The 26,719-nt window shown below is 33.8% G+C and overlaps 4 protein-coding genes across 6 annotated transcripts; 3 read left to right on the top strand and 1 right to left on the bottom strand.

Moving 5' to 3' along the window:
• Nucleotides 1–5,168: 5,168 nt before the first annotated feature.
• LOC132037385 (organic cation/carnitine transporter 4-like) lies at nt 5,169–7,710 on the top strand. The gene is made up of 2 exons (XM_059427890.1): nt 5,169–5,619; nt 6,330–7,710. Exons 1-2 carry the CDS (start codon nt 5,232–5,234, stop codon nt 7,574–7,576), a joined length of 1,635 nt encoding a protein of 544 aa, XP_059283873.1. The 5' UTR covers nt 5,169–5,231; the 3' UTR covers nt 7,577–7,710.
• Nucleotides 7,711–9,368: 1,658 nt separating this feature from the next.
• On the bottom strand, nt 9,369–16,252 carry LOC132036729 (organic cation/carnitine transporter 4). The gene is made up of 2 exons (XM_059427107.1): nt 15,789–16,252; nt 9,369–10,742 (listed from the first exon to the last, which is right to left on the bottom strand). The coding sequence occupies exons 1-2, from the start codon at nt 16,174–16,176 to the stop codon at nt 9,571–9,573; spliced, it is 1,560 nt and encodes a 519-aa protein (XP_059283090.1). The 5' UTR covers nt 16,177–16,252; the 3' UTR covers nt 9,369–9,570.
• A 6,396-nt stretch (nt 16,253–22,648) lies between these two features.
• Nucleotides 22,649–26,404, top strand: LOC132037156 (uncharacterized). Of its 3 annotated transcripts, none has more exons than XM_059427624.1 (2): nt 22,649–24,087; nt 25,520–26,404. In XM_059427624.1, exons 1-2 carry the CDS (start codon nt 23,733–23,735, stop codon nt 25,624–25,626), a joined length of 462 nt encoding a protein of 153 aa, XP_059283607.1. In that variant the 5' UTR covers nt 22,649–23,732; the 3' UTR covers nt 25,627–26,404. The 3 variants fall into 3 exon arrangements, with proteins under 3 accessions (XP_059283607.1, XP_059283606.1, XP_059283608.1); XM_059427623.1 differs by having other exon boundaries at nt 25,508–26,404; XM_059427625.1 differs by having other exon boundaries at nt 24,402–26,404.
• Nucleotides 25,766–26,206, top strand: LOC132038283 (uncharacterized mitochondrial protein AtMg00820-like). The gene has a single exon (XM_059428971.1). It carries the CDS (start codon nt 25,766–25,768, stop codon nt 26,204–26,206), a length of 441 nt encoding a protein of 146 aa, XP_059284954.1.
• Nucleotides 26,405–26,719: the final 315 nt, after the last annotated feature.

Below are 26,719 nucleotides of genomic sequence, written 5' to 3'. Positions count from 1 at the left end.
CTAAGTTTCCATCCGGAAAGTTACTGCCTTTGTAGGTTCTTTTAGTTTTCTTCAAAGTTTGCCTGGTTTTCTATTCTTTCTCTATTTGCTATTTGTTCTGAATTTAATTTCGAGCTTCTCATGTGTTATAAATCAATTGGATTTGAATAAGTGTATGGAACTAACAAATGATGGTCACATGCAAAATGAGTGATTTAAGAAGATATATGACCCAAGTATAGAAAAGGTAATCCAGCAGTGGAATTTAAGTTTGGACGGAAAAGAGGATATGGATATGCTGTACATTTTTGAGCCTTGTTGAGTGCTTTTCTATTCACCTTCTTCTTATGAAGTACACCAACACTTTTCCCCTTATGGTAGGTTCTAACACCTTGCAAGTTGCAGGCGATTTCAAGCTACTTTTTTTTTTCTTCATGCAGTGTGATAAAATGCTCATCCATACCATGATGTATAAATAAGATAAAGTAGATGAATGAAAATTACATGAACATAGAGAATGTGTCATTTTCCAATCACAACATTCATGAATAAATATTTTGTTCTGAAATGTATGTAGATAGTGCCTAGCAATTAGCAAGCGACGTCGTCTATGTTTGATTTGAGGATTAATTTACATGCATCATTTTTATTATATGCAATTTTATATCAAATGAAGTCGATAGAAAAATTTATAATATTGGCCCCGTGCCCGTGCTGGCACGGGCCATCTCTGCCTAGTATATATAGATGCGATTCTCATTGGATTGATATTTGCTCTTATTATTCAATCACTTGCTGCTAATCTTGGAGTAAGCACTGGTAAGTTAGTCAAAACATTATTGCATTAAACACTCACATTATATTTTGTATTGCATGTTTCCCATGGAATTTTATTTTAACTCTTTTATCCCATTTTTGTTTTGCAGGCAAACATTTATCAGAATTATGCAGGGCTGAATACCCATGGTTTGTTAAATACTGTTTGTGGTTGCTAGCTGAAGTTGCTGTTATAGCTGCAGATATTCCTGAAGGCAAGACTTTCTAACCTTCTAACTAATTATTAATTAAACATACCTTTGTAAAAATGTAAAAGTGTTTGGTGGATGTTTTGTAAATGTTGAAGTAGTTTAATGTCGTAGGGTAACTTAATGTAGACTAGTTTAATGTTTTGTGGATGTTTGTAAAGGTTGAAGTAGTTAATGTCTTTTAATTTGTGAATGTTTGAATTACGTTTTGATTCAAATTTGAAGTAGTTTCGAGTTGAATTTGATATACTGCGGGTTGTAGCATGTTATTATAGGTGTTTGTTGGATTGTTTGCAGCTATTTGAGCTGGTTTTAGCTTAATATAGAATTGTTTATGATTTTTGGCAGGTGGGCAGCTGCAAAAGCAGCAAAATACAGCCATTTTTTTTTTTGTAGAAAACCGACCTCATGAGGTCGGTTATCTTAAACAGATTTTTAAGAAACCGACCTCATGAAGTCGGTTATGTTCATATCATTTTTCACATTTTAAAGAAACCGATCACATGAAGTCGGTAAATAAATTACATTTTGCAGAAAGAGGTCGGTTCCTGATTATCACTATTCATAAATTTATAATTACTGACCACATATGGTAGGTTTTCTTAAGAAAAATTATGTATTAATGTAATTTTCCAACCACATTTAGTCGGTAACACTAAAAAATAAATAAACAAAATTTCAATATACCGACCACATGAGGTCTGTATTTTAAAAAATAGATGAAAACTAATATAATTTTTCCGTCCTCACGTGGTGGCTAATACTTTTGTCGAAAAAGAAAAAAAAACAATTTAATATAGCGACCTCATGAGGTCGGTATATTAATTTTCTTTTATTTTTGGCCAAATCGCTTACCGACCACATGAGGTCGGTAAAAATTTGCGACCTCCCCTTTCCAGACCAACTGATGAGGTCGGTTTTGATGTCGCATTTTTTTCAAAACCGACCTCATGATGTCGGAAAAGTTGATTTTTTTAAGTCGCTTTTTAGCTGTTTTTTAGTAGTCAGTTATTTGTTGAACATAAGTATCAATCAATGTGACGCATCTTATTTACAAGTACCATATATATATATGGTACTTGTAAATAATATATGGTACTTGTAAATAAGATGCGTCACATTGATTGATACTTATGTTCAACAAAAAACTGAAATGATTTACAGGTAACTTTTCATATATACAATTGATTTTGCACTTGTTCCCCTTTTAACTATAAGAACATTGAGAGGGGTTTGAAAGTTCTCAAAGAACGAAAATAAAAAGCCTTTTAAAGTTCTCACATAACGAAGCAATAGCCTTTCGATTAACCTTTCATTCTCTATCAAATAAATAACGGGTTCTACATTAGATCTTACCAGTTATTTTGTTTCATTTGTTAAAAGTAGATATTAGTTCATACTTCAATTTTCTATGTATTCAAATACAGCAAGGAATAGTTAATTGCATAATGTAGCTATCAAAGATATTATCATTGATTTAAGAAGTATGCTTGATCATTTCCAAGTGGCCGTTAGGATATCTTCATCAGTTTGACAAATTATTACTGTATATAGTTTTTGACTATGTACTATGTAGTAGGAGTATATTTATGCTTTTATAGTAGTGGTGGATCAGTAGACTTTGATGTTATTGGACAAGAGTCAACAACTGTAGGCCAAGAAAGTTGACATATAATGAAGAGATATACTAAATTATTAAGTAAGTGATGTGCTAGTAATATAATATCGTACACTACGCGAGGAAAAAAATTACTTTCAGATCTTTTTTGTGCGCGGATTGCCCTTCATTTGGGGTTGTATTTAATTTTTGCCATTCAAATTTGTAATCTTTAATTTTTATCCCTCGCCTAACACCCTGAGGTTGTGGGTTCAAACCCCAGATCAGGTAAAAAATAAAAAATAAATTTGCTAGGCAGAATTTCGCAAGGCAGACTTTGCAAAATTTTGCAAATGTCCAAAAAATCCGCCTTTTAGTAATTTACGCCCATGCAAATTAAATACGCCCGTGCCATGTAAATTCTGCTTGAAGGGCAAAATTTAAAGACCACCATTTTGAGGGGTAAAAATTAAAGACCACCCCAGCGAAGGGTAAACCTACAAATTGCCCCTTTCAGATTAGTTGTTCCTCCCACCTCCTTTAATTTCTCTATTTTCCCTACTAATCTGCTACTCCTATTAATAAAACAAAATAAATGATGGGGTACCACATTATTCATGCTAGAGAGAACGTAACGAGATATCAATGGGGGTAAATTTTTTGAAACTTGAGGCTTTTAGACATGTAATAACATTTATATAGATATAAATTTAATTATTCACATAAATGAGGGAGTATTATAACTTATTCAGTTCTGTTTCCGATATAAGGAATGATTTTGTGAAAGGGAAAAAACAATAGTAATATAAAGGTTAGAGGACTTAATTCTTAATTTGCATGGGAAAGATTAAATTATATATATATATATATATAGATATATATTCCAATTAAATGCCTATTTGGAAAGTCACCTGGTAATTGGAATTGGTGTAATTACTCCCCTAGTAATTACACAGTATTGTAATTACAATGATCTGTTTGTTTTTCATAATGTAATTACAGTGTAAATTCAAGCGCGTTGTTTGGTTGCACAAGTGTAATTACACAGTTAGTTTATTTTAAAAATAACATTTGATTATAAAAAAATTAAAATTAATATTTAAAAAATATGTGCCTTTATAAATGATATTAAATCAGTTATTTAATAATACATTGTTTCTTGAAAATATGTTAATTAATAATCATATGGTTGTCACTAATATTGTAAAAAATAATTGATATATAATTTCAAATTAATAATAGTTAAATTTTAATTGATTATAAAACTTAAAAGCATACCATTTTTGTGAGAACATCATGGGATTGGATGTTTGACAAAAAAAGAATATTTATAAATGTAATGCGATAACATTATCCAAATGTTTGACAATAATTCTATCAATTGTAAGTGAAAAATAAACAACATGCAATGTAAAATAACAAGTAAAAAATACTAAAGCAAATATTTTTAAAATCGAAAATATAGCCCAAATTCAAAATCCAAAAGAAAAAAATTTAACATAATACTCTTATGTCATATTCCAACGTCACATAAGTAAGTTTCAACGTAACTTAAGTAAATACTCTTATAATTCAAAAGAAAGGGAAAATATAAGTCTATAACCTCATTCACAATGAAATTCTACTTTAATGACGTCACTCATTATGTGCCAAGTTTGTTAATGACTCATTCTTTCTAATATTAAGAGATGCAGTTTCAAAAATTAGAATATTAACACGGTTATGCTAAATGAATAAAATAAAAAAATAAAAAAAATTACGAGCAATTACATGGAACCACGAGAAGTAAAGGTTGGGAATGAGAAGAAAGGAAATGAAATATAAATACTATAAAAAGAAAAATATATTTTAAAAAATAAAAATAATTAAAAAGTAAAAATAAAAAAGAAATTAAATAATAGAAATAAAAAATAAATTAGAAAAGAAAAGAATATAAATAATAGAAATAAAAACTAAATTAAAAAAGAAAAGAATTAAAATAAAATTAAAAAGAAATAAACTAAAAGGTAACCCTGTAATTACGCCAAATTCTCAGCCCCCACTTGGGAATTGGAGAGCGTAATTACACCCTCTCAATTACACCCAATTCTCACCTAATTGTATAATTTTCTGGTCAAACAAACAGACCAAACTGTGTAATTACACCCAATTCCAATTACCTGGGTGGCTTTCCGAACAGGCCCTAAAGTAATGGCAGTTTTACTTGGGCAAGAGGAAATCTATATAGACAGATTTCAGCATTCTTAAGATTGAGGTCACACGTTTGTATCATAAAGTAGTCCCTGACTAGACTAATTTATATAATTAACACGTTCTAATTAGAAATTCATCACTAAATAATTGGTAGCTAACATAACTTTTTAATAATTCATCATTAATCCGTCATTAACTAGAATTAGCCACAGAATTTTACTGTTTAGTGACATAAATTATCCGTCGCCAATTACTGTTATTTTGGGTGATATGCATGTGTTCCACGCTATTCTTTTGAAAACTCTATAAAGAGGTGTTAAGGGTCAGCATAAATTGAAGAGTTTGACACATTCTCATATTTCTAAGCTCCACGGTTTATAAATAGAGCGTTGTGCTAAGTACCATATGATATCATCAGTAGCTAGGTAAAATATTAAATGTCAGAAGCATCGGCATTGTTATCTTCAAATGACGTGGAAGACGGGAATAATTATCCGAAACCGAACAAAAAAATAACGATGGATGAAATGCTTGAGAAGTACTGCGGGGAGTTTGGGTGGTGGCAGTTGAGACACTTAGTGTTAACCAGCTTGGCTTGGATGCTTGAGGGGATTCACACTATGGTCATGATCTTCGCCGATCGCGAACCAGCCTGTTGCTGTTCCACGAGCCATTGTGGTTCAAGTCTGTGTGACCTTGAGCCTGGCTCGTGGGAATGGTCAGGTGGAACAGGAAGTTCTACGATGTCCGAATTCGGATTGATATGTGGAGACAAGTTTAAGGTTGGGCTTGTCCAGTCTATATTTTTTGCTGGCTGCATGATCGGTACGTCCTCCGTTTTTTAAGGGAAAATTTCACAACTAGTCAATTTTCAATCTTTATAACCAAAATTATTCAGTGTCATTAAGTTTCGCAGAATTTCAAAATAGCCAGATGGAACTTTGTGATATTGGCTATTTTCCCAGATAAAGCCGAAAAGTAACAATTGAATTTCATCCTTTCAATTTAGGATGTTACTAATATGTTAGTCATTTTGAATGAAGAAGTTTCCACACAAACTGCATCACTTTTTTGAAAAAGCATTTTTGATAATAAGCACTTTGGACATGTAGGGAAAAATTATTATTGTCAAAAGTATAGAGGTTGTAGGGTAAATATTTACGTACGCACACAGTAGATAGTTTCAGAAAATCACTAATTTTAACGGACGTTCCATCGGAATTTGGATCGTAGGTAAGAAATTTTTCACAAAAAATTCGTCTGAAACCTTACCGAAGAGCCAAATTCAGACGGAATCCTTAGCAATAGTTGGTGGTTTTATTGTTTAATAATGAATATCAAAAGATTGAGTCGTCGTTGTAAGATAGTAGAAGTGCTAGTAGTAGTGTGTCCCAAGATTGAATGAGGAGCTGTGAGATTCTGGTAGTTATCCTTAGTTGTCGCCTTTGTCTATCACACACATATTTGTCACTTTTGATACAACCAACTTTAAGATGTTGAAAAAATTATGGTAACGCTTTTAAAATTGTTTTCAGGGGCTGGAGTAGTTGGACATCTTTCAGATTCAAACTTGGGAAGGAAAGGCTCCCTCGCAATGGTTTGCATTTTGAATGCCGTTTTAGGTATTCTAACAGCATTCTCTTTGAACTATTGGACCTATGCCTTGCTCCGTTTTCTCTCCGGTTTCAGCGCTGGTGGGACAGGCCTTTGCGCTTTTGTTCTTGGCACTGAACCCATTGGTCAGTCTTGGCGTGGCGTAGCTGGAATGTCCACTTTCTATTTTTTCTCTATAGGAATAGCCGCTGTATCTGCCATTGCTTATTTCTTCCAATCGTGGCGATCTCTCTACATTGCTTCTTCGATCCCGTCTGTGATTTTCGTTATCTTCGTACTTCCTTTCCTCCACGAGTCACCTCGCTGGTGCCTCGTTCGAGGAAAAGTAGATGAAGCCATGAAAATTATGCAAAAAATCGCTACATCAAATGGCAAACAACATATTCCTAATGGCGTTGTTCTTGCCCTCGACAGTGAAGTGAACGACGACAACAACAACATAACCAGTGTGGTCCAAAAAATGGAATCTGGGGAGGGTGGGGTCTACACAGACCTTACATCTACCTCTGTAGCCATGCTAGAACCCGATACCAAAGAAGCGCTAAATGGATCCATTTTAGATGTACTGAGGTTTCCAATCACACGGATTCGGTTAATCTTAGCCGTGGGTAGTAACTTCTTCTGTTCCGTCGTTTATTACGGGTTAAGTCTGAACGCGGTCAACCTCGGGACCAATCTTTACCTCAACGTTGCCCTTAACGCAATTGCTGAGATGCCTGCTTATTTTTTAACAGCGTTAGTGTTGGACAGGCTCGGTCGAAAGCCCTTAGGTGTAGGGACAATGTGGTTCAGTGGAATATTCTGTTTAGCTGGAAGCTTAATGAAGGGTGAAGGGGCATGGAAAGTGGTTCGAATGGTGTGTGGAGTTTTAGGGATATTTGGTATGGCTGGGACATACAATTTGTTATTTGTGTATTCGATGGAGTTGTTTCCAACTGTGGTGAGAAATGCAGCATTAGGATGTGCGACTCAAGCGATACATATGGGGGCAATTTTGGCACCAATTATTGTGGTTTTAGGGGGTGGCATACCATTTCTTGTATTTGGTATATGTGGAATTGCTGGAGGATTTTTGGTATTGTATCTGCCAGAAACATTAAACAGGCCACTTTATGATACAATTGAAGGACTACAAGAAGCTGAAGCAAAACCTGCCATGGTAGCCTAATTGGTTCGTAAAGAGCTTGTTTGGATTAGCTGAATAAAGCAACTATTAAGTACTTGACTTTAAAAGCATTGTGAAAGTATTGGAGCTGAATTTACCTGTTTGTTGAAACTGAAAATTTATATATCTAATATAAAGTTAGGCTTAGACAAGGTGATGTGGCACCTCTCTATGGCCAAGAAACACAATTATCTTTTTTTTTTTTTTTTTTTTTTTGCATTTTATTCATTTTTCCTACTAATTTGCTATGTTAAAAAAAGAAACTCAAAAGTCATCTCTTTTAAGTCTCTTAAAATTTTGTTAGATGTTCCACGTTGAACTCTTCATAACATTTTTTCAGTTTTTTTTATCGCTCTTTGTCTAATTTTATTGATAACAAATCTATATATTTAATTCTCTTAAAATGTTACATGTGTTATGTTAAGAAACTGAAAAGTCATGTCTTACCTCTATTAATTTTATTAAATGTGTTGGTTAAATGCATTACAACGGTTACAAATTAATATACATATATGAGATAACATGCCGATCCAAAGCCAGATTGAATCATGCTATTGGAGGCAATATCACTCTTCTCTGGCTGATTTTTAAGGATCATTTGAAACATGTTTACAACATTTTCGGAAAATCAAGTGAACAACGAGTTAATACAGTTAGTTGCAAGCTTGTACAATCACTTGATTGGTTTGAGAATTTGTGTGTTTTTATCGTTAGTTGCCAGGTATTTTGATTCTTGATATTTTTTGTTAAAAGTAGTTTGTCATATTAAATTCATTTAGAAAGTTGTAGATATTAGGTCGTATGTTTGGGATTTCAGTTATTTGTACAGTCAATTATCAAGCAAAGTTTATCTTTTTATCTTGATATTTTTTTTTTTATAAAACTTCAAATTATTGGGTTTTTGACATTTCAGAGTTCCTTACTTTCATATCCTGCTAAAGCTAATTTTGTGAGTATGACGAGAATTGTGGGGTGTCAAATTTGAGTCTTTAATCTCTTCATTTTCTTGAACTTGCAGGTGGCAATAGACTTGGAGTAACGTAAATAATGGGGCCTAATCTAGATAAAATTATCAGTGAGATACAATATAGGGGAATTAACAACTTGTTGGAACTAAACAACATAGATTCTTATGGAGGGTGAAAATATAAAAGGTATTGTCATTTTTTCTCTTTTGTTCTCTGAGTCTATTTTCTTATTATTTTAAAATGATGATAATTCAATTTTTTGCAATTATAATTAAATAAATATTGATTTATTTTATGTTGTTGAAACTGATAGGTTTTTGAACCTTAATTTAAAAGAGGCTGGTATTACAAAAATAAGAGAAAATTTGACGCATATATACTCTTCAACATTATCTTTTCCTCTAGAAAAAAGTTTAATGGAGCATTGCTTAGAAAAATCAAGGGGAAAGCATATTTAGTTGAAAATTTGGTTATTCTAAAAATTATTGAATAAAGCAATTGCAAGGTAACAGGATATTGATTTTTGAGTGATGTCTAAACATAAAGATATTATTGGACTATTTCTTAGGCATCGTGAACTCATGACATTCCTAAGCTCTAATTGTGATAACTTTTTTTGTGATTTATAGAATTATATTGTCCCTGCATATACATGACCAAAGTGATCTCTTCTATTTCAATTAAATATTCTTTTTATAAATTGCATGATGCCTATTAAGACCGCGCGGAGTGATAAGCATTATTTTCAGTACAAGTTAGTTTAATTTATTTTAAGTTCCGAATTTATTCGTAGGTCATTTAGGTGGAGAACAAGGAAGATTGAGAGATACTCTACAATTGTAATTTATTTGATCAAATCTCAAAGTGCATTTAAGTCAAAAAGCTACAAGTTAGGATAGATCAACTTCTAGCTTTTGACGTAGTTCTGCCTCTTGCGATAGAGCACAATTCGAGCTTGCCTTATTGTGACTACCTAATATAAGTACAATCTAAAAATAGTTCTCCGAAACAAGTTCAAAAACCGGCAAATTAAGATAGAATGCCTGGTTTCTCTGCTTCAGCTTCTTCCATTCCAGCCATTGTATCATATAATGGCCTATTTAAAGTCTCAGGCAAGTACATTACCAGTAACCCTCCAGCAATCCCACATACTGCAAACACTGCAAATGGTATCCCACCCCCTAAAACAACCACTAGGGGCGCCAAAATCGCCCCCATTTGTGATGCCTGTGTCGCACATCCCAACGCAGCATTCCTCACCACAGTCGGAAACAACTCCATCGAATACACGAACAACAAATTGTAAGTCCCCGCCATGCCAAATATCCCTAAAACTCCGCACACCATTGGGACCACCTTCCACGTCTCGTAAGCCTTCATCAAGCTTCCGGCTAAGCAGAAAATCCCGCTAAACCACATTGTCCATATTGCTAACGGCTTTCTACCGAGCCTGTCCAATACTAATGCGGTTAACAAATAGGCAGGCATTTCAGCGATAGCGTTGAGGGAGACGCTGAGGTAAAGATTGGTCCCGAGGTTGACAGCATTCAGACTTAACCCGTAGTACACAACAGAGCAAAAGAAGTTTATCGCCACAGCTAAGAACAACCGAAATCTCGTTAAAGGTAGCCTCAGTACATCTAATATGGATCCGTTTTGGGCTTCTTTGGACTCGGATTGAGAATTAGGATCGTTCTCATCGTTCACTTCACTATCGAGGGCAAGAACAACACCATCGGGGAGGTGTTTTCCATTGGATTTGGCGATTTTGTGCATGATTTTCATTGCTTCGTCTGCTTTTCCTCTAACGAGGCACCAACGAGGTGACTCGTGAAGGAAAGGGAGTACGAAGATAACAAGCATAATGGATGGGATTGAAGAAGCAATGTAGAGAGATCGCCACGTTTGGAAGAAATAAGCAATGGCAGGTACGACGGCTATTCCAATAGAGAAAAAATAGAAAGTAGACATTCCGGCTACGCCACGCCAAGACTGGCCAACGGGTTCAGTAGCGAGAACAAAAGCGCAAAGGCCGGTCCCGCCCGTGCTAAAACCGGAGAGTACGCGGAATAAGGTATAGGTCCAATAGTCTGAAGAAAATGCTGTTAAACAACCAAAGAAGGCGTTCAAAATGCAAACCATTGTGAGGGAGCCTTTTCTTCCCAATTTGGAGTCTGAGAGATGTCCAAATACTCCAGCACCTGACAAAACCATTTGGAAGTGTTACAAAATTTTCGTAACATCTCAAAAATGTTATCAACTAAGTGAGAATTTTTCCATTAATTTCAAAATTTGATCCAACAACAACTGTAAACATAGAGCAAGGTAAATTACCAATCACATTCTGAATGGTGAATCTTTCAGTATCATCTTGAAAAATTGAAAACTGAGAACTTAATTTTATAATAGTTACTTGTTATGTTGCTCAAACTCTCGAAAAATATTATATAACACTCCTGTCAAATCCTTCAAAATACACTTAGTTTTTGAGGATCCGACACCTAACCGTCAATATTTATAAAGATCCGAGCAACATAATTTACTTAAATTAATTTTTAGAGGCAGTGTTTGACTGGACGAAATTTTTAGGAGAACGATTACTTTTGGGACATAGCAAAAGTAATCAAAAAATATGTGAGAGAGACTACAAGCGAGTTGCTTTTCTAGGCGAGAAACTCCAAAAAAATAGTTTAACGACTTTCTTAGTACATGTGTTAAGTTCAATGATTTTTTTCTTGCGAAAAATAGTTTAGTAATACTAGTGCAATAAAATTTAAATTAAGGGTCTGTTTGGAAAACCACCTAGTAATTGGTATTGGTGTAATTATTAGGGTAATAATTACACAGTATTATAATTACAATGATCTGTTTGATGTCTATTTGTTTGTCATCAGTTAATTACAATGTAATTACAAGTGTAATGTTTGGTTGCACAAATGTAATTACACAGTTATTTAATTTTAAAATAAAATTTCTTATAAAAAATTTAAAATTAATCTTGAAAAATATGTGCCTTTATAGATGATATTAAACTATGTCTTTAACAACATATTATTTATTGAAAATATATTAATTAATAATCATATATTTGTAACTAATATTGTAAAAAATAATTGATATATATTTTTCACATTAATAATATTTTTAATTAATTATAAAAATTAAAAATTAACTTTTTTTCGAGAGCATCATGGATTGGATATTTGGCAAACAAAATTAATATTTATATATATACTGCCATAACATTATTCAATTGTTTGACAAAAAAAATCTATCAACTGTAAGTGAAAAATAAACAACATGCAATGTGCAGCAACAAGTCAATAGTACTAAAGCAAATAAATTCGAAAATATAACCTAAATTCAAAATAAAATAAAAAAAAGTTTCATAATAACTTAAGTAAATGTAATTTAAAAGAAAGAGAAAATATAAATCTATATATAACCTCATTCACAACGAAATTCTACTTTATAAACATCATTTAATATATGCGAAGTTTGTTAATAACTAATTCTTTCTAATGTTGAGATGTGTGGTTTAAAAAATTAGAATAATAACACAATTTTGCTAAATGAATAAAATTAAAAACAATACGAGCAATTACATGGAATCACAAGAAGTAAAGGTTGAGAATGAGAAAAAGGGAATGAAAGCTAAATAATATAAAAAGAATAATATAATAAAAAGTTAAAATAATAGAAATAAAAGTAAATTAAAAAAAAAGAAATTAAAATAAAACAAAAAAAAGGAAAAAAACTAAAAAGTAACCATGCAATTATAGAGTGTAATTACACCCAATTCCCAACCTCCTTTGAGAATTAGAAAGTGTAATTACACCCTCTTAATTACACTCAATTCTCACCTAATCAAGTAATTAATTGGTCAAACAAACAGAATAAATTGTGTAATGACACCCAATTACACTCAATTTCAATTATCCGGATGGCTTTCCAAATAGGCCCAAAGTGATCATTCATGAAATTAACTCCGGAATACTTTTAGACTTATGGTTTTAAATATTTCTATAATTATAAATTCTATTTATGAATGAGATAAATCATTTAAAAGTAAAGAGCATCCACGCGTATGAAAATGTCATTATTTTCACATGGAAGAAAATAAGTGTCATGTAAGAACTACCAAAAAGTTTTGAAGGAGTAACGCGAGTAAATAATTTTGAAGGAAGACAAAATATTCAGTGCTGAATCATACTACAATCAGCAAGTGTCAATATGCATGGAAAAATAAACGACATGTCATACAATGTGAGGGAAGCTTTTAATAAATGGACAAAAAACAATGGACAAGCAAGTCAAAAGAAGCAGCTTCTCGTCATGATAATTTGATAAGGTTCTCTGTGTCTCGGTACAATAATTAAAGTGCCATTCTTTATCGTTTGGTGCATGGTATAGTACTACAAGATGAAGTGATCCTTCCTGGCTAAGAAAGTTGACAAGAATAAGCTTTTCTGGTCCATACCTATCGCATATTTGTTTTATTGAATAAAAAAATAAGCAATTCAAGTACATCGACGCACTTATTCATTGTCCTAGAGTTGCCTTCTTTTTATTGTTTTTATTTTTGATGAGTTATCGAAAATAAAGTAGCCTATTTCAATAGGCTCTGTGTTATTTTACGTATCACATTATTTTTTTATTTTATCTAAAATTTATTTTAATATTTTATTTAAAAATAATTTAATCTGAATTTTTATTTTATTTTATTAAGATAATTTATAATCTCTCAACATATATGCCTTGTCTTAAATCATAGTATCTTTTTTTTTTTTAAAAAAAAGAAGAAGTTAAAATTGAATAAATTACTCCTATCATTCAAGGAGGTGTAAACCACTGATAAATACAGTAGGTGCATAATCATGAAGTTTCAATTTCAACTTTTAATAGAAGTAAAAATATTAATTGATTTTTTTTTTCATTCTAAATCTTAGTAAACAAAGCAGACACGAGCATAAAATTTGCTAAACTATACACAAATTGACGAGACAAATAATCTTTTAGCCCTTTACAAACCTTGTCACTACATTTGAAAAAAAAAAAAAAAATTGGAATGCAGGGAGTATCATATTAGGAAGACGGAAGATCCGGATCGGGATAACATATTCTTAATATTCAACTTAGGGGGTGAGTAGTAAGTAAGAAAAAGGATACTCTAATACTGACCTAAAAGTATATCCTATTGTACTTCATTAGTATCTTTCAGTTGTCATGTTTATCCTGATCACGTTTCTTAGTTGGCCCACAAACACGAGTTTAGTTCGACAATGTTGTTATTGTCCTTGATCTTTAATTATAATATCTTTCCGATGCAAAATGTCGTCTTTCCTCATCTGTTTTTGTCCCATTTTATTGAGCTTGATACACTTGAATGTTAATTATTAACAATTCGTTAGCAAACAAAAATTTGGCCGCATTCTTTTTCTACTTGTAAGTTGTAATTTTATAATATTAGACTAAGGGAAAGGTAAAACACATCCTCGTCAACTTTGTACGAACTGAGAAACTGACAAAGTGCTCATCAGGATAGAAATGCATGTGGTGAATAGTGATGCCAAAACAATTCAGCCAAATCAATAACTCATCTCCGTGAAAGGTGCAGGCGTGCTAGTCCATTTAGAGGTTACAATATGTGACCACGCCTTGTCGGCAGAGACGGAGAATTCAGAGTTCGAAATTCTAATTCGTATAAGTTATTGAGTTCTAAATTAACAGTGTATGTACATTCAATGAATTTTTTAAGACAAACACAGAATTTAGATTAAAGTTATTGGATTCGGCCGAAACCCCGAGTATTATGCTAGCTCCACCTCTGCTTGTCAGTGGACCGCATAAAAGTATACCATATCATCAATGTGAAGAAACTTTTCCACGATCAGATTATTCTTATCTATAGTAAACATTTTTAGAATATGATATTGTAATTCTAAAAATAAAACAAGTACTATTACTTATTACATTTAAGTAAATTAAAAATTCTTATACCGGCCGGCGGCCATATATAACTAAACTCTATTGAGAAACATTGTCCACAAAGTTGAATGGCATGTGTTTTCCATCATAGAAAATGAAGTTTTAACTTATGCGGACAATGTAATTATTTTTGGCACAATCAGTATATTATAACCCATTGTAGATATTACTACTAATCTTATTTCTAGGTTATCACTTTCATTTAGTCATGTTTTAAGTAATCTAATAGTCCCTGCATCTCAAAATACGTACTACTATTACGCTTTGCTTCTTGAAAATCAAATTATTTAAACTTTTACTAACATTTTATGATATGAGAAGAATTAACTAATAATACTATATATGTATTTTTTTAGTATTTTAACTTGAATTTTAAAATATTAAATTAATCTGATTAAATTTACTATTCATAATTAAATAAGATCTGACAAGTGACAACCATTCTAACACGGCCGGAGTAGCTCCTCGGTTTGAACCCATGTACTACTGCCACTAGTCACTGCTTCTCACTACTAAGAAACTGCACGCCAATGACTTCTAAACAAGTTTTGAAAAATGTACCTCACACATAATAATGAAAAATTGGAGATGTGTTGCTCTAATTCGTTAAAGAAGGTCGGAAAACCACTGAATTCTGTTAACTTAACCTTTCACTATACAAAAAACGATCAAGTGCCTTTTTTTCCAAATTAGGATACAGGGGGTAAAAAAACAACATCAACATATCCAGTACAATCTCACAAGTGAAATTTAGCTAGGGTAAAGTGTATCCAGACCTTATTCCTACCTCGTAGAGATAGAGAGGTTGGTTCCGATAGACTCTCTAGAGAGGTTGTTTCCAGATAGACTCTCGGCTTAAGTAAAACATTTTGAAAAAGATAATACAGAAACGATAGCAATAACAACAACAAAATAATGCGAAACGAAAAGTAGCACATAGCATTACAGAAAGAAATCATACCCATCAAGAAATTAATACTAAACTACCAGTATTTGCTAAATATTTTTTGAGAATTGAACAATATTAAAGATGACCACATTCTTTATCGCTAAAGGCACCATTGGAAACACTTATCAATTTTTGTCCTGAATTTCTAAGATGACAATTATTTTGAGATAAATTTTATTTGTTAATGTGACACTTATTTCGGAACGGCGAGAGTAACAACAACGAAACAATGGAATAAACGTAGAACAAAAACACAAACCAAAAAAACAAAAAAGTTTTAAAATATTAAAAAGGGTGATTAACAACATACCGATCATGCAGCCAGCGAAAAACAAGGATTGAACAAGTCCAACCTTATATTTCTGTCCACATATTAACCCAAACTCCGTAACCGTAGAACTTGCATTTCCACCTAACCATTCCCACGAACCCGGTTCAAGTCCACACACACTTTTAACCGTCGAGTCACACCGGTTCGTCGAACACTTCCAACCCGGTTCACGGTCAGCAAAAATCATAACCATGGTGTGTATCCCTTCTAAAGCCCAAGCTAAGCTTGTTAATACAAAATGTCTAAATTGCCACCACCCGAATTCGCCACAATACTTGTCTAACATTTGATCCATTGTTACTTTTTTTGGTTTTGAAATTAATGGTGAATGGAGATCACCATTAGATGGTGTTGAGGAATCTGACATTTTTTTTTTTTTTTTTTTTGTGTTTTTTGTTTTGTTTTTTTTTTTGGTTTTTGTTTGGGTTAGGGATGAATAACGAGATTGGAGGCTATATATAGCGTGTCTTTCCTCACTTCCAGGTTTGTTGGTGCGAGGGAAAAGAAAAGAGCAGTGTAGTTATTTTTTTTTTTTTTTGGTTGTCAAAATAGGATTTTAAAATCGGAAAAGGGCCAAATATACCCCTGAACTATTGGAAAAGGGCCAAATACACCCTTCGTTATATTTTAGGTTTAAATATACCCCTACCGTTATACTATTGATTCGAATATATTCTTACTCAGTTAAAGTTATCCAAGGTGGACATCCGATCCTACGTGGCACTAGCATTTGATGAGGTGGACACCGCGATGCCACTAACATTTCTAACCCATTTTACCCCTCTCCCTCTATTTATTCTTCCACCGCTAAGATTTCCTTTCCCTTCGCCATCATTGCCACCACCATTGCTCCTCTGCTTCTCCGTCACAATAGTTGCAGCTCAAAGGTCTAAAAATACAACCAATAAATGGCTCACACTAAATGATAACTTCTGATGCGTAACTACGTTGCTTACTTCCTGAAGCTGTGAGTTTTCTTTTTCCAACTTTGAGTCAGTTAAAGAATTCTCGGAGGGCGTAAAATTTAGATTTTTATTTAGGAAATTGAATTTTTTTTAAATTGTCCCCCCAAGTTCGCTTAGTATTCTAGAATTTTTCACCCTCTTTTTTTTTTTTTTTTTTTTTTGTCATGATAATTGATATAGATGCAAAGATTCTAGTGACTGTAAGTTGGGTGATAAAGAAGCCTAATAATGCTTTCACTGTAATCAAGAGCTAAAGAAGTGTAATTTTTTTGTTAATTCGCCTTCTCTTTCAGTTGTGACGGAAAAGCAAAGGAGCAATGTTGGTGGCAATGATGGTGGAAGGGAAGAAAATTTTAGTGTGGAAGAACAAATAGAGGGAGGGGTAAAATGGGTTAGGGGTGTTGAGGTGGCATGCCACGTGGCGTCCACCTCATCAAATGCTAGTGCCTCGTAGGATCGGATGTCCATCTTGGACAACTTTAACTGAGTAAGGGTATATTCGAACCAATAGTATAACGGTAAGGGTATATTTAAACCTAAAATATAACGAAGGGTATATTTAGCTCTTTTCCAATAGTTCAGGGGTATATTTGGCCCTTTTCCGTTTTAAAATCCATCTATGATTATGAAAATGTTTCGGATATAATTAGGTGTGTTAATTAACGATGTTCTGTGTGAAAAACATGTTAATTCATTTATGAGAGAACTCGGTTATTTAGGTTAACAGTTCAATTATTTTTATTTATAACAAATTTAAGGGTGTAAAAAAAAGCTTACTTTTAAGGTTTTTTTTGTTTTAGGTTTCTAACTACAGCTCACAAAAGTTGTCATCCCCTCGACCCTCTTTTTCTACATGAGTTAAAAAATCTCCCTTTGATTGACCCAATAAACCTAGGGAATATTTTCTTGAGCTGCGTCATTATCAAGAGCATAGGAACTTCACGTACTATATGAACTTGAATTATGATCTACAAAACTCTTCACTTTATTCTTTTCTATCTATGAGCAGGACGGATCTTGGCGAAAAATTAAATTATATATATAGGGTAAATTTTCTATATTTATATGCATATATTAACTTTTGAACACCCTAAATAAATTATATTTAGCTTCTTTTATTTTCCGAACACCCTGAATGAAAATTCTGAATCCGCCACTGTCTATGAGAGATTCGTCTAAGATATCACATACACTGTCTTTTTCAAAAGCTTATTAATCTAGAAGTTTGTCAATCCTTCTCTTTAACTCATCCTCTGTCTTGAGCGTCACAATGTTATCCTATTATTATGTATTAACTTTTAATTTACTATTTGCTCTTTTGGACAATTTTATATTGCTTTATGCAACAAATTAAATTTACTAATGATCTTATTATGTTGCATCAGAAATATTATTAACACATTTACAATACATCTAACGATGTAAGCGTGTGGCCTAGTGATTAATAAAGTGATTAAGAATAATGAGATCTCAAGTTCAAATTTCAGTGTACGTAAAAATACTAGATGATTTATTTTTCTTTGTCTAAGTTTTGATAGATAAAGTTACTAGGATCTGTCTTTGGTGGGAGTTAACAGGTAACTCGTAAAATTAATCGCAGTGCACGTAAGTTAATCCGAACACTGCGGGTATATTAAATATTTACATTATATAATCTGACTTATAGTCTTATAAAATAAAGAGTAGCAGATTATATTTTCAAAAACATTATCGGCAAATAGCTGTCCAAAATCACCTTAATTAGTCTCTCATATAATCCAACTGGCAAGTGGCAATTATTTTGATCGGAGTTGGTTCCGGTTTGTATTTGGATACGTATCTAGCCGTTGATTTAGGAGTGATTCGAGTAAATTCCCTAAAAAATCACTCATGTATTGAAAATTGCTTTCTAATATTATTTTTATTTTTTTAAGACTAGAATATCACTCAATTATCACTATTTTTCTTAGAATATACTTAACAAATAAAACTCTCCTTCACTCTTAGTTGGCATGCCATGTCACATAAAATTCTATTTTTTTAATATAATAAATTTATTTAACTTATTAAATTCATTTAACTCAACACAAACATATTTTACCCAACCAACTCATATCTTAACCTATTTAACCCATCAAACAAGTGCGTAACTTTTACTCAGTCGTTCATGTTCCACAAGGAGAGAATACTTAGTCGTTCATAATTCGATACTTAATACCTGATTATATTCATTGAGGCTAATGGCTTATCATACCAAATTTACTTAGGAGGACAATATTGCCTCTCTATATAAAGATTTGGTGTTTTTGAATAGTCCATAATTTCAATTAAATAATCTCATTATTAGCATAGTTAGACCGGGCATGACCCATAGTGAAATCACATTAAACAATTTAGATTAAAACCATCTTCATCCACATCATATGTGTACATGTAGTTATAAAATTTAATAGACCAATAACAATTGAAAAATTGTTCGTAATTATATTAGTTTTGCCAGAGAAGAAATTGTTCGCTAGAAAATAGATACTTTAATTTCCTCTTATTAGCAATCAAATGAAATGAGGTAGCGGAAATCATGTTATATTAAGAAAAGTATATTCCACACCCTTAGAATGGCCGTAAATCAAACTGATCACAGAACATGTGTGACCATTTTTGATTTGTCCGAGAGTAACTCCATCTCCTTTCGCTCATGGACTGTACAAAGAAATTAATTATAATGACCTTACTGCGTAGACTGTAGAAAGAAAGTAATTACAATGGCATAATACGTTAATTAATGACTATGTAATTCTACACAGTATTATGCTGTTCATACTTGTTGAAGAGTATTGTAAATAAGCTGTAAGGGTAGTTTAGTCATTTTTGTAATGTGGATTAGTTGGTTAAGTGTGTTAGGTAATTAACTATAAATAGGGCATTACATTGTATTGGAAACTTAACTTTTTGAATGGACCTAACGGCTACTTCTTCTTCTTCTCCATTTCCTCTCTTTTTCTTCTTCACTATGATTCTAAATTGATCAGATTCTCACACAATTTCATGGTATCAGTGTCACGACCCGACCAGGGCTGCGACTGGTACCCGAGGCTGACCGCCGAGCACCACCTGTTCTATTGCTTATCCTGCCTTTATTCATATTTCTTATCATGTATAATCATAAAAAAATGATTTTTCATTTAGAATATATTTACTTGTATAAACATAGGCCCTTTAGGCTATCCAAATAATAATATACATATGCTTGCATATACATGACGTCTATGGGACCATACTACCCACACATGCGCATCTACGAGCCTCTACTAGAACACTGAACATATGGACGGGACAGGACCCCGTCATGCCCAAAATATATACACACAAAATAACGTCTCAAAATAAATAGCACCTCCGGAATAAAAGAGGCTTCGCAACTCGCCGATAGCCCCTATGGATCGTACCGTCTCCCGTCTACCGTGGGCATGAACACGGCGTCCAAAGAAAAGGACGTCGTACGAATATTGTGCGAGTATGTAAGGCATGAATGAAATAAATATAGAGAAGTCATAATGACACAGGACGAGGACATAACCTTCATCTGGATACATTCATTACATAGTTTATACATAGCATATCACATAGGCTATTGTGGCATATACCCCGTATTATCCTACCTAACTCATCGTATCGTACATACATTATTACATCATACATACATTGTCATATCATGCATACATTGTCATACCATACACACGTCATCATCATTAGTTCACGTCCGGTACCCATCGTATGCACCTACCGGTGGTGACATGTCCGCCCTTTCTCGGTACGGTGTGGTCGCACGCGCCCCACTGGTGGTGACATGTCCGCCCTTTTCTCGGTGCGGTGGAATCACGTTATTACACACATCATACATTCATCATCAATCATAACATATATTTCATAGATATATCATGGTTTTATCTTAGTTTAGCGTCATCAAGGCACATATACATATGTACATACTATATACTCGTCATCATACATTTTATAGATACATTATAGGCTAGCATCAACATACATATCAAAGCTGTGCAACTAGTGATTATCTTATAAGCATATCGTGGCTATATCATAGATTAGTATCATTACGTACGTACATACATGCATATATCATCACATCATACATTGGGACTCATAGGCATCTATAGTTATGTCGGGGTGACGTAAGGTCCTGGAACCCCGATTACGTTATGGAGTAATCAGATCATAGTATCTCACCTTGAAGAGACTAGCATTTTAAGGCGAGTGTTCACAAGAAAGCACCGGTGGAATCATCGTCAATTATCGTGCCCGTGCCTATCCCTTTTCCTTATCTTATACATGCGTAGCTCCCTATAGTCATGGGCTCATCGTCATTACCATCGTACTCATAATGTATATCTCTTATCGTGCTCTCGTATGGCTATTTATGAACGTAGGTTCTTAGTCCTTCGGAATTTAGGAAATTTGTGGAGACGAAGGAAGATCAGGTCTTGAAAGGAAAGAGAGACTAATCATCATACTCATAACATACTTCTTACTTCATCTCATACGGGCTCCTTTTGACATAGACTCATCGTTTCCAATACATACATAGATGCAAAGAAATTATAGAAAGATAGGAGGATCCATACCATAGTGTCATGCCTTAGAAAGAAAGGTTGAACCTTACATACCTCCGTCGTTTAGCTATTCTATCGCTTGCTCGCTCTCCTTTAATGCACTCGTTTACCTTCAATGGAATTCGTATCAACATTAGCTAAACAATTATAAGAACGTACTTCTTAAGGCTAAGGAAAATCGGACAGCATTTCCTTTGTTTATACTACTTTCCCGCCATATTCCATATCAACCCTCAACCATTCCTACCAACAGTCATAATATCACTAGTAACAATTGTCATTCATTCGCCTTATTCGCATTTCATAATTTCATACCAATTCTCCATAATTATGACTAAGAATCCATCGTCGTATTCTCTCATATCCAACGCTTATTTCATGTTCCAAATATCATTTATAACTCATTCATAACATTGACACATCCATTTCCATGGCTCAATCCAACTACTATTTCAAGATGACATTATTCTTCCATATCTAACCCATTTCATGTATTCTTTTGTAATTCAAGTGTTTCTACTTTATAATACTCCTAACATCATGAAAATACCATAAAACATACCTTGGATGATGGAGGAACAAGCCTTGGATAACAATTCACTCTTCCACCAAAACCCTACTTTCTCTCTCTTGGAATTTCTTGGGTCGAATAACTTTGATGAAGTTTCTTCCACTTGTTTCACCCTATTTCTAGTTGATGATCTTTGATTTCTCTTGTTTTCTCATGGATGAAGTGTTTAGAACACTCTAGAGGTTTCTTGAATGGGGGAGGTGGGAGATGAAATGAAATGAGGTCCCTTATATAAATCACAAAAGCTGATTTTTAATGAACAGTCGTCGGCTGTACAGTGGTCGTAAACCACAGTTTACGGACCGTATACTAGTTTACGGTCCGTCCTCCATGCACGTATTTAAGCTTAAGAAAAACAGAAAGTTTGGTTGAGGAATGTGGCAGTTTACGGTCTGGTTTACGGGCCGTATACTAGTTTACGGGACGTATAGTGGACCGTATTTAACCTTTTTCACACTTAACAGAAACTTGAGATTTTTGGCAAGCTGGAGGACGATCGCACTATACGGTCCGTAAATCACTTTACGGGCCGTATTGTGCACTATACGACCACTGGCTAGAAATTTTCGCAACTTTATTATTTCCACAAAATTCATGATTGGCCATTCCCGACTTATCAACACATCATATACTCAAGCTCTTCATCGTTCTACTCGTTACTCAAGTACGGAAAGATTCCGAGGTGTCACAATCAGAGCGGGTTATTGTAATTAACCGTAACGCAAAATCAAAATCTCAAAATCGATTGCTAAATATCAATCACAGTTGAAGAATCAAGATATTCAAGGTTTGGTCAAAATTTTCTGTCAAAATTAGGTTAAAATCAAGGTTTTGTATCAATTTCAATGGCGATTACTGGAATCGAAACTACAAATAGTTCAACAGATTCTCAAACTCAAGCCATGGATTATAATCATCCATTATACCTGCAATCTACCGATGTAAGTGGAACAACTATAATTTCGTTTCAATTGAAAGGTGGTGATAATTACACGAAATGGAGTAAATCTATGAAACTTGCATTGTTAGGAAGAAATAAGATAGGGTTCGTTAATGGAAAGTGTAAGAAGGAAAACTATCCTGAAAGTTTGTGGGATCAGTGGGAACGTGTGAATGCTCTAGTATTGTCCTGGCTTATGAATGATGTAGATACTAATCAAATAGGTGGTATTATATGTGCTACTGATTCACAAGCTTTGTGGGATGATTTGAAAAAATAGATGGCTCAAGGTCATTTAATATACATCAGGAGATTGTTATTACAGTTCAAGGAACTCAGTCTGTGTCTGCGTATTACTCTAAGTTGAAAGAATTATGGAATGAGTTTGAGTCTATGGTGCCTATACCATGGTGTAATTGTGATAAATCAAAAGAGTTTGTTAAATATGCGTAAAGACAAAAACTCTGCCAGTTTCTCATGGGCCTAAAAGAGTCCTATTCTCAAGCAAGAAGTCACATCTTATTGCAAAATCCTCTTCCAAGTGTGAACCAAGCTTACCCTATGATAATAAGTGATGAAAACCAAAGAGCTATGACTAGTTCAAAAACTCTACTGGTTTAGTGGGTTCAAGTTCTGGTAAGAATCTGGGGATGAGTGAAAATGAAGCTATAGCAATGTACTCTAGAGCTGGAAACCAAGGTCAGAAGTTCAAAAAGAGGTTTAATCCAAATTATAATCCTAATGCCTTTTGTGATCACTGCAAGTTGAAAGGACATTTCAAGATTGATTGTTTTAAGCTAGTGGGATATCCTCCAGATCATCCCAAAGCTAATCAAGGAGATGGAAGGTTCAATCAAGGTGAAAACAAATTTCACCAGTCTGATAACAGGTTCAGGGCAAAATATGGTAGAGGAGGTGGACAAAGTGCACATACAGCTCATAATGCAGTTGTTGAACAGCAGAATCAGAATATGCATATCTCAGATGATGATGAATTTCAATTCAGGTTACAATCAATATCAACCAAGTGGCGGTGTTCCTATACAACAACAACTGGCTCAATTTCAAAAAATTAAAGGTCCTACAACACTCACACCTTCTCAGTATGCTGAAATTTGCAAAATGATGGAGCAAAGTCAACTTGGTGGACAACCATCTCACTCCAGCAATATCTCTCATTCTGCAAACATGACAGGTACATGCAGTGCTTTGCTAGTCTCTCAAAATCCAAAAGAATACATCATATACTTAGGAGCTACAGATCATATGACTTCAGACTTAGAAATGTTAGAAAAATCTACTCTGACTAAACCTGATATTGATAAGAAGGTAATACTCCCTAATGGTGAAGTTACTCATGTTAATTAAACAAACAGGTACAAGTGTTATATCATCTAGAAGCAACATTCATAATGTGTTCTACTTACCAGAGTTTAAATTCAATCTGTTGTTAGTGTCAAAATTAACCAGGAAACTGAATTGCTTAGTTAAGTTTTATCCTGATTCCAGGATCTCTTCACTGGGAAGGTGAAGGAGATTGGTAAGGAAGATGATGGTCTCTACTATCTCATACGGTCAAAACTCAGGCTTACTAAGGAACAAATTCTTGGATATGGTCTGTATTCTACTAGTGAAACTGTTAAAGATGAAGACCTTAGTTTGTGGCATAAAAGAATGGGTCATGTGTCATCTAGTGTTTTACAAAAATTATTTCCTACTACATTGTCTAGTATTACAAATTTGATAAATAAGTGCACAGTCTGTCCTTGTGCCAGGCAAACTAGGTTTCCATTCCCTAAGAGTATTACTACTAGTTCCAGGATAGTTGAACTTGTACCTATGGATGTATGGGGATCATATAAGACTGCTACTTTTGATGGTTATAAATCCTTCTTAACTGTTGTAGATGATTTCTCAAGGTTTACTTGAGTTTTTCTACTAAGATTGAAGTCTGATGTGTTTGTGCATATAAAGAACTTCCTAACTCTCATCAGAAATCAATATGATCTAATGGTCAAGACCATAAGAACTGATAATGGCACAGAATTTGCCAATTCTATGTGTAATGATCTGTTTACCAATTTAGGGATCATTCAACAAAAATCATGTCCCTATACTCCATAGCAAAATGGAGTAGCAGAAAGAAAACATAGACATATTTTAGAGCTTACTAGAGTCATTAGGTTCCAAGCTCAGATTTCTACAAGGTTTTTGGGAAATACAGGCTGCTGTCTATATAATCAACAGGCTCCCTTCTTAGGTGATTAACAACTGCTCACTTTATGAGAGATTAAATAGTAGAAAACCTTCTTTGATTCATTTGAGAATTTTGGGTTGTTTATGCTTTGCAAAAGTCATTCAACAGACAGATAAGTTACAATCTAGATCAAGAAAAGCCATTTATAGAGGCTATTCAGAATATCAAAAGGGATATATATTATATGACATTGAGAATAAGAATTTCTTTGTACACAGAGATGTCATCTTCAAGGAAGTCATATTTCCTTTCTCAATGAGCACAAATGCTGGAACTTCCATTTTTCTACCTGCTAGTCCAATATATGAAAACACTACAGGTGCTACTAATCTTGATTTGAACTTAGTACATACTTCAGCACAACACACAGGTGAAACAAGTACCAGTCAGGAGGAGATGAGCATACACAATGCTGATGATCAATCAAGGGAAATATCATTTCAAGCTGATGATCCATCAGGAGAAACATCATCCTAACTCAACAATCTCCTTAAGTACAACAATTACCAAGTCACAACATAACAAATACAACACAAGGAAAAATTTAACAGCAACAACAAGCCCAACCAACTAGAAAAGAACCAACTAGAAAGTCCAGCAAAGACAAACATCCACGATGTTGGATGAAAGAGTTTGGATCACTAATGTTCATAATGATATTCCTTATGCATTGTCTAACTATCTAACTTATGATCAACTCTCATCTAAATATAAAGCTTTTGTGACCTCTAAGCCAAGTGTTACTGAACCTGCTACATATGTTGAAGCTAATAAAGATCCAAGATGGATTGAGGCTATGCAGGCTGAGGTAGATGCTCTTCAGCAAAACAATACTTGGCAGATAGTTGACTTACCAAAAGGCAAAGTTCCAATTGGTTGCAAATGGATCTTCAAGATCAAATATAAGGACAGTGGTGAAATTCAGAGATTTAAAGCAAGTTTGACGACAAAAGGATATAGTCAACAAGAGAGAATTGACTACCAAGAGACATTCAGCCCAGTCATCAAAATGGTAACAGTTAGAACAGTTTTGGCAATAGTAGCTGCAAAGAAATAGCACATACACCAAATGGATGTGTATAATGCCTTTCTTCAAGGGGACTTATATGATGAGATATACATGTATCTACCGCAAGGATTTAAGAGTCAAGGGACAACAAACAAGTGTGTAGACTCAAAAAATCCTTGTATGGATTCAAACAGGCACCAAGGCAGTAGAATGTAAAATTAAAAGAAGCCTTGGTCAAGTTTAAGTTTGTTCAGAGTCAATTTGATCATTCTTTATACACAAAAAGGACAAAAATAAGAATCATAGCTGTATTAGCGTATGTTGATGAGATGCTGATCACAGGAGATAGTCTAGAGTCAATAATCAAGATAAAGGCTGCATTACAAGAAGCCTTTAAGATGAAGGACTTAGGTGAGCTGAAATATTTTCTGGGAATTGAGTTTGCAATATCAGACAAAGGAATCTTAATGCATCAAAGAAAATAGGCATTAGAGTTAATATTAGAAACTGGACTCAGTGCTACTAAACCTGCAACTACTCCCATAGATACAAATGTGAAGC

This window comes from Lycium ferocissimum, chromosome 11 (assembly GCF_029784015.1).
Source record: "Lycium ferocissimum isolate CSIRO_LF1 chromosome 11, AGI_CSIRO_Lferr_CH_V1, whole genome shotgun sequence".
In the NCBI taxonomy this organism is placed as follows: domain Eukaryota; kingdom Viridiplantae; phylum Streptophyta; class Magnoliopsida; order Solanales; family Solanaceae; genus Lycium; species Lycium ferocissimum.
This window is presented reverse-complemented; position numbering and strand designations above follow the sequence as displayed.